At 53.7% G+C, this 8,679-nt stretch overlaps 1 protein-coding gene across 1 annotated transcript; it reads left to right on the forward strand.

Annotated features, from left to right (window-relative positions):
• The first annotated feature begins 681 nt into the window (after positions 1 to 681).
• On the forward strand, positions 682 to 6,473 carry LOC309836882 (uncharacterized protein). Its single transcript, XM_082677084.1, has 3 exons — positions 682 to 989; positions 2,947 to 3,073; positions 4,264 to 6,473. The coding sequence occupies exons 1-3, from the start codon at positions 960 to 962 to the stop codon at positions 5,931 to 5,933; spliced, it is 1,827 nt and encodes a 608-aa protein (XP_082533210.1). The 5' UTR covers positions 682 to 959; the 3' UTR covers positions 5,934 to 6,473.
• The last annotated feature ends 2,206 nt before the right edge of the window (positions 6,474 to 8,679 follow it).

Genomic DNA, 8,679 nt, shown 5'->3' on the forward strand with positions numbered 1-8,679 from the left:
TCATGAGGAAAGTTGTGGTATTTTCCAAATTTTGTCACAGGACTTTGAATTAGACCTGATTCTTTGAATTTAGAGCATCAGAATCTCCAGAAGGGCTTGTCAGGCTCATCCCTGTGGGGGGCGGGGACAAGAATTTGCATTTCTAGCCAGTTCCCCAGTGATGCTGATTCAGGGACCACAGTTTGGGGACCACTGAATTAGAGAGACATTTAAGGTTACTAAACAAAGTCTCCATGAGGAAGATAGTATTTTCACTTGACACCCTCAAAGGCAACAAGTGATTCCCCAGGGGCCTCCTCACGGCTGGTTGTCCGAGGCCCAGGACACGGGTCACTTGCTGGACAACAATCTCTGCGGGAGGAAACCTGGGAGCGGCCCCTTTAAAAGGAAGCAAAGACACACTCCTGCCCGTCTTTTTTCTCAGCTCTCCATTTCCCAGCGCCCCTCTAGAGGTAGCTTGGCGTTGCCATGGAGAATGGAGAATGTGTGGGCGCCGCGCCGGGGGGGTGGGGGTGGGGGTGGGGGTGGACATGCAGGACTGAAACTACATTGACCACAAGGCATCGGGGGCGGCAGGTTCTGGACCAATCACAGCCCAGAACAAGGGCTGTTTCCTGCTGCTCGGTCGGCGGGGGCGGAACTTCCTGCGTCTCCATTGTTGGCATTCCTTCTGCTCTTGACAGGTCGTTTTCCACTGCCCTTGGGGACCCGAGTGTTGGGTCGTGGCCGTTTTCCAGGCGCCTCCTCGGGACCCGGCCGAGGTGGACAGTGAGGAGGATGGGACCGGCCTCCAGGCTCCGTACGAGCCGCAGTGTCCTGTAACGTGGTGTCCTGCGTCCGCACGGTCCCTGGAGGCGGCGTTTACACCGTGGGGACAGAGGTCCCGCGTGCAACGGGCGGTGGGAGGCCCCCGGCCTGGGGCTGGGGGTGTAGGGAGCGGCAGAGCCCGCCTGGGTCTGATGGCGGTGGCGCTGAGGGGCCCGCTGCGGGTGAGTGGAGGGTCCCCACAGCCCCCACTCACTCGGACCCCTACCCATGTGGCCCGGGACCCCCGACAGAGGGGAGGGGTTGCTCCCGGACTCTGCCCCTCCATCTTCGCTACTGGGACCCTGGGGTCACTGAAAGCCCAAGGTGCCGAGTCCTGGCCAGGTTTTTTGTGGAAACGTTCTCATTCTGGAATCCAGCGGGACAAGGCGTGCAAAGCAGTTTCAGGCACAGGGACCAGGATGTGCACATGCTTGGCGGTGAAGCTCAGTTGGGAGTGTTCAGGGAACTGAAGGTCTCCCTGTTGCCTGGTGGACAAGAGCTTGGCCTGTCACCTGAGGGTGGCGGGAGCCACGGAAGGTTTGGAGCAGAAGAGGGAGGTGATCTGACTCAGGTGTTCACAGGCTTCCTCGGGCTGCAGAGTGGAAAACAGACAGGAGAGTGAGAGTGAGGGAAGAGAAAAGGAGGCACACAAGGATGCTACCTTAATATAGCAGTGGCTTGGCAAGAGCGGTGAGTGGAGTTGGGAGAAGTGGTTGGAGCTTGGATCTGTCTTTTAAGTTAAGCCAGCCTGATTTTAGGTGGGGAGAGAGAGAGAGAGAGAGAGAGAGAGAGAGAGAGAGAGAGAGAGAGAGGAGGTGGGGATGTCCCCGTGGGTTTTTGGCCTCAGCGATTAGAAGGTGGAAGTGCTTCGGCTGAGATTGGCAAGTTGGTGGGTGGAGTGGTTTCAGGGAAGATCAGGAGGTGGATTTTGCATGTGGAGACTGAGATGTCCCAGAGACTTCTGAATGCAGGTGCAGATTTAGGAGGAAGCGTCTTTAGGGCATGGTGATGGATGCCCCATGGGGGCAGCTGAGGACTGGGTGGCTCTTCGGGTACCTGGACAGGGGTGGTGGGTGTCACAAATTCAGGTGAAGGGAGGAGCAGCCACAAAGGAAGGGGTGTGTGGGAGAGGAGGGTCCAGAAGGGGCCCCCGGTCGCTGGGTTGGAGGCTGAGGCATATTGTAGGTGGAGGTAGATGACAGCAGGACCGGGGCTGGTGGCTATTCACCTCTCTATGGCTCACCAGCCTTTCTTGCCGCCCTCTGTGGGGCCTGTGAGTTTCAGTTAGGATAGCAGGTTAGCTCAGTGGCAGGCAGGCAACTGGGAGTGTCGCAGGCCTGGGGTGGGAGGTGGTGGGCCTGGACTTTGAGTATACATTAGGAGAGAAGAATACAGTGGCAGGGGAGGTGACAGCATGCAGAAAGTCAGAGGCCAGGACATGCCAGAGATCCACGTCTGGCCTTGGTGGCTGAGAGTCAAAGGTAGGAATAGGCCCAGTTGCAGAAACAATGAAGGAAACTCTGGGTGCCACCCCTGGCAGTTGGAATTCTTTGAAGTCTGGGTCAGGAAGGGGTACTGGTTGACCTCACCAAGTAGCCAGGCTCTGGACACCATTTGCACAGTGACATGTGGGATGGCTGGGAGATGCCCACTGTGTGGGCCAGGGAATGGTGTGGGGTCTGGAGATGTGCAATACAAAGCCTGACGTGTGCATGCAGAGATGAGTCAGTGGACTGGAATCTGGTACTGGGGGCCCTGTGGGAGAAAGGGGGCCTCCGGTTTGGTGTTTCTGGGTGGCAGGATCTGGGGACCCAGGGGAATTACCTAGCAGGAGGAAGTGGGGCCCTACATGCCAGGCTAAGGGTTTAGATGGCATCTATCTGTCCACCTGCCTGCTCTTTGAAGGACAGTGACCGATGGGACATGAGACAGCGGCACCCATGACGTTGCATCTGGGGGAAGTGGGTGACCTGGAGTGTTTGGGGAGGATGGTTTAGGGGTCAGAGACTGCCCACCACAGAGGTGGTATGATGCAGGGTGAAAGATCTAGGTCTGTAATGGGCTCATCTGTGCACTGTTTTTTGTTCATTTTTCTACCATCCTTTGGTCTAGCTGACTTAATTGTCTTCATCATGGCAGGGCTGGGGGACCTTTAAGGACATTGCCGTGTACTTCTCTCAGGAGGAGTGGGGGCTCCTTGACGAGGCTCAGAGGCACCTGTACTGTGATGTGATGCTGGAGAACTTGGCACTTGTGGCCTCACTGGGTAAGGCCCTCCCAGCCTCCTAGGCTCTGCCTTTCCTTTTCTCCCAGAAGCAGCTCTGTCTTCCCGCAGCTGAGCATGGGCACTGCTTCCTCCCCTGGACCACCTGCCTCATGTTTGCCTGCTCCTTTCTCTGAGGAGCCCCAACACCTGATTCCAAAGCCATCTGGGGAAGGGCTCAGGCTTCGGAGTCTCAATCCGGCTGCCTAAATTGGTCCGGATCGGTGGCACCTCTGTGCCTGGCTGTGCTGTGGACTGCAGACACCGACGTGGTCACTGCTTGTGGAGACGACTGGGCTGTTCCTGGGAGCCGCTCCTCAGGAGCTGATTTTGTAACACTGGGTTTTCTTCCCAGTTGCAAAGATGACACGAACTCCCTTTGGTCTGTCACCGGATAGGTTGCCCTGAGCTAGGCCACCCCCTCATCCGCTCTTTCTGCCAGGACTTGCATATTCCACGTCCTGTGTGGTTGCCCAACCACAGGAACAGGGCAAAGGACCCTGGGTGCCCATGTCTGCAGCCACAGCAAGAGAGGCTGGGAAGGGGCCTGGCTCTGGTGAATGGGAGCTGGGGGCAGAGGCGACATTGTGATGGGCTCACATTATACTGGGTACTTACCCTGTGTCCACTGGAGCTTGTTGCTGGAGCCAGTAGCCCCACCCGACCCCCACCTTCCTTCTTCATTGAGGACAGACCACCTATTTGCCATTTGTCTTTTGTACCTAGGCCCTGATGACGGACAGCCTCACTGCTCTGATCTCCATTTCTCCCCCATTCCCCGCCTTTCCTCCTTTTGCAGGGCTGTCCCAGGTTAGCCTACAGTCCATGTGTCATGACATGTGTGTGTATCTTCATGTAGACTCAGAGCACCAGGTTCCTTGCATTTTCCTGAGCTCGTGCACATGGCTCTGTGTCCTCTTTTCCTGGCAGAGCTCTCTCCTCTCCTGATGAAAGCTGAGGAATGAGTTGGAATCTCTGCTTCTCCTCCCAGCCTGAACCTCACCCATGTTCTCACAGGTGATGGGCCCTCGCTTTCTGTGGCCTTCCTGGGCCCAGTCCTGCACCACTGGCTCTACCTCACCCCAACTTGATCTACAGACTCATTCCTGAATGTGTCAAACACACATCTGTGAAGGGGCTGCCCTCTCCCAACAAAGCCTACATACATTTAACTGGCATTTCTCTGCTTTCAGATTATGGGTGTGGAGCAGAGGCTGAGGAGGCATCTTATGAGCAGAGTGTTTATGTAGCAGTGCTTCAGTCCAGGACCCCCAAGGCAGATCCATCCATCCAGAAGGCCAACACCTGTGATGTGCATGACCCAGTGTTAAAAGACATATTACACCTGGCTGAGCACCAGGGAATACAACCCAGGCAGAAACTGTACACGTGTGAGACATGTGGGAGAGGTTTCTGGCTCAGTGCGAACTCTCACAAGCACCAGAAGGAGCACAGTGAAGAGAAACCCTTCACATGCAGGGAGTGTGCTAAGGCTGTCCTGGACAGCCATGGCCTCCAGCCCCAGGCCACCTACGGAGAGGGGACATCACACAGAAGCACCGAGTGTAAGGAGGCCTTCCCACCCAGCTCCATTTGGCAGCAACAGCAGGGAGGCCACACCTCACAGAAGCCCTTCAAGTGCAGCGACTGCGGACAAGCCTTCCTGAAGGCCTTTGCACTCCTCAACCACCTGATCACTCACGCCAAAGAGAGACCCTTCAGGTGCCCAGCAGGTGGAAATGCCCCCATGGAGAGCTCAAACCTGTTTAATCACCGAAAAACTCACACTGGAGAAACATCCCATGTGTGTAAGGAATGTGGGAAGGTGTTCAGCCACCTGTTTAGCCTGAGGACGCATCAGAAAGTTCACATTGGAAAAGCGCATCTCAGTTGCAGTGAATGTGGTAAAGTCTTCACCCGCAAACACTCACTCACTCAGCACCAGAGAGTTCACACTGGAGAAAGGCCTTATGAGTGTGACCAGTGTGGGAAAGCCTTCACTCGTAGCTTCCACGTTGTTCGGCATCAGAAAGTTCACAACACAGAGAGGCCTTATGAGTGCAGACAGTGTCGGCGAGTCTTTAGCTGTATCTCCAACTTTGTCGAGCACCAGAAAATACATACCGGAGAAAGGCCTTATGAGTGCAGCGAATGCGGAAAAGCCTTCGTTAACACCTCTCATCTTGTCCGGCATCAGAAAGTTCACAACACAGAAAGGCCTTTTGAGTGCAGTGAATGTGGAAAAGCCTTCCAGCAAACCTCCAAACTTATTCTGCATCAAAGGAGTCATACTGGAGAAAGACCTTATAAGTGCAACCAATGTGGGAAAGCCTTCAGTTGCCCCTCCAACCTCGTTCCACACCAGCGAATTCACACTGGAGAAAAGCCTTACAAGTGCTCCGAATGTGGAAAAGCCTTCAGTCAAAGCTCTGCCCTCATTCAGCATCAGAAAGTTCACACCAGAGAAAGGCCTTATGAGTGCACTGAATGCGGGAAAGCCTTCAGCTACAGCTCTAACCTTGTTAAGCACCAGAAAGTTCACACCGGAAAACGGCCTTATAAGTGCAGCCAGTGTGGGAAGGCCTTCAGCGAAAGCTCCATTCTCAGTCAGCACCAGAGAGTTCACACTGGAGAAAAGCCTTATGCGTGTAACAAATGCGGAAAAGCTTTCCGCTACAGCTCAAACCTCTCTAAGCACCAGAAGGGTCACACTGGAAAAGAGCCGTCTGAGTGTATGGACATAGGATCACCTTCAGCCAGAGCTCCAGCCTCCCTCAGCCCAGAAAGGTCACACCAAAGAAAGGCCTTAGGAATGTGGCAAGAGTGGATAAGCACTAGTGGGGACCTTCTCCTTGTTCCATAAAAGGACTCACTCTTGAGAAACTCCTATGAAAGGAACCTTTGTGAGGAAGCCATCAGCCAAAATTTGAAACTTGCGCATCCCACACCCCTACTGGGAGATTGGCTGTAGTGCCAGTGGTAAGTGGGAAGCTTGCAGGAGCTATGCAGCACTTTCTAACCTGTCCACGTGCTTTGCCAGATTATGTCACTGCCAGGTGCCCTCTCACCTCTACCACTTGGCAGATCCCCACACCATGTGCCTGTCATCTCAACCTACTCAGGGAATGCAGGCTTGTGTTCTCATTCCCTGGAGGGAGCCATAAACTTTGGGAGCCCATTGGGGTGGCCTCATTTTCCACCTCTCCCCTGTCCCCAGTGGCTCAGGTGTTGCCCTGACGTAGTTCTCTCCAGGAGGATCTGGAGTCTGACGATGTCCAGAGGAAGTTTCCTTCTTCATGGGCATTGTTGAGTCTACAGATGATGCCTGCAGTGAACTGGTCCAGCCTCCATATCACCCAGCCTTGGAACTGCCTGCCTGCAGAGTGTGATAATAAAGACCTTATTGCTGAAGCCATCTTTAATCCTGAGACTCCGTCCATTGTGTATGGGGAGAGATGGAGAACAGAATTGGGCTCTAATGGTGCCAAGAGAGGGAAGGGCTTTTGTGGGGGCCCAGACTTTGATAGTAGGATGGCAAGGAATAGCGTGCAGTCTAGTTTAATCTAATTTGCCTTGTAGCCCAAGGCCTCCTGGGACAGACTGAAGGTCTCTGGGCCAAATCTTATATCCTGGGTGCCAGGACTATTTGTTGGGCCCAGAGCTTTGGGGATTAAGTACTGGTGTGGGAATCTCCAGCAATTCCTGCACAGCATTCCTGGGAATGTCCCACATCCCCCAAAAGTGTTGAGGGGAGGATGTCTCCTGGGACCTGCCCATGGGTCCAGTAAGGCCCCTGATGTCCAGAATCTGTAGGTAGGTATCTCTGGATTTAAGATCTACAGGGGCCAGGTAGAAGCATAAGTGGGTGTGGACACACTGGGTTTGAGCTCAGGAAGACTGTGACAAACGGAGATGTGGCCGATGCTGTGCCTGGGCCATGCACATCATACCCACTCACAAGAGCTGAGTGTGTTCAACATCAAGTGGGCAGCTTGAAATAGCCATGGTGGAATTTATACCACAGAAATTAGCAAACAATAGCTCTCGGAGAAAAAATAACACACCTGAGAAAACCTGATTTGTAGTGTTTGCTAAACTTGCTGACAGTGACCTTGGCCACAAGAGAGACTCAGCTGTACAGGGGAGTCCTGCATGTTCTTGCCTTGTTCTCCAGAACAAGTGCAATGCCACTTGAGGGGTGTAACCAGGGGTGAGGTGCTCACTGCCAGACAATAATCTTGAGGTGGTTTGGATTCCTATAGCCTCCCAGAGCTGCTCACTTCAAGGCCAACACTGCAAAGGCAGGAACCCTGGGACTGAGAAGGGAGGTCCTGCAGTCCAGGATTTTAGTGGCCCAGTCAGTATTCCAGGTGAGTGTGGTGGCCATTGGCCTTATCATCTCCTGTTTTCTGCTGCCACTGAGGCACAGCTGTCCCCAGGTATAGGGGTCAGAGACGGTGGAATCAACATATGGTTGCCCCATTTTCTGGTTTTCCAAGAGGAGTGAGAGATCCATGTTTTTATGTGGAGCCTTTAGATTTTATAAAGGTTGAAAACTATTTCCCCCAAACTTCAAAGTTTATAGGTACAAATGCAAACTATATATATGGGTTTCATATGTGTTCCTGGACCAACACTTGTGACTCTTAGAAAATAAGCAAACCAGGCTTCAGGGAGCCCAAGAGTCCCTGGGGGTCTCCAGACACGAAGGCTTTTGGCCCAGTGTTTACTGCACAGCACGTAGCAGGGACAGGGCACTGCTACTACTCCACTCAGGATGACTCTCTGTACCCCCCACCCCTAATCCTCCGCCAGTTCCCTGAAACTGACCATATGAGGGATGGCATTCCTGGCAGGCTTGTGGTCAGCCGAGCACGTGGCAGATGTGCCTGAGCTCTCCCCAGCATCCCAAGGTGTCAGGGAATCCCTGAACTCAGACCATCCCTTCTGGGTGTAATGATTGTCTTCCACCAACTTGGGAGGCTTGGGATCACAGTTACATTCAGTTGAAACTTGGGGCCTCAGGCTTCCTGGCAAAGGGTGGACACATCATCAATGGCTCAAGTCCTTGAACCCGTGTTGTCAGCTGTAGTTAGACAGGCCTCATAACACTGCCCCCAGTGCATGGATGAAGCCCTTCACCTACCTTCTACTCTCCCCACCAGGGCTCTGTCACACCAGCCAACTTACTGGAACCTTAATATTTCCCTGGTGATGCCACAACATACTGAACAAAGGTGTGCTGGTTCTAAGCATTTGATTTCCCCAGAGTACCAATTCATCCCTAGCATCACAAGATATCCAGGGACCCTTGGCCTGCTCAGGCCCACTCTCCTGGGTGTATCAGTTGCCTCCCACCAACATGGGAGAGTGGCTTGGGATCAGAATTAAAGTCCAGCTGAGACATGTGGAACTCAGGCCTCCAAGCAAGGTAGGGCAGACACCTGTCACCAGAGCTGAATCATTTGTACCCCAAATGGTCTGTGATGTGTAGATCCTGTAAAATGAAGACTTTTGGTGAAGAGTCCTTGATTTGGTGAAGTGTCCTTGACCTGAACCTGCCTTGTGGTCTCCCCAACAGGGCTCTGTGCAGGGCAGCCGGCCTGCGG

Source organism: Grampus griseus (genome assembly GCF_964374135.1).
Source record: "Grampus griseus genome assembly, chromosome: 19".
Taxonomy (NCBI): domain Eukaryota; kingdom Metazoa; phylum Chordata; class Mammalia; order Artiodactyla; family Delphinidae; genus Grampus; species Grampus griseus.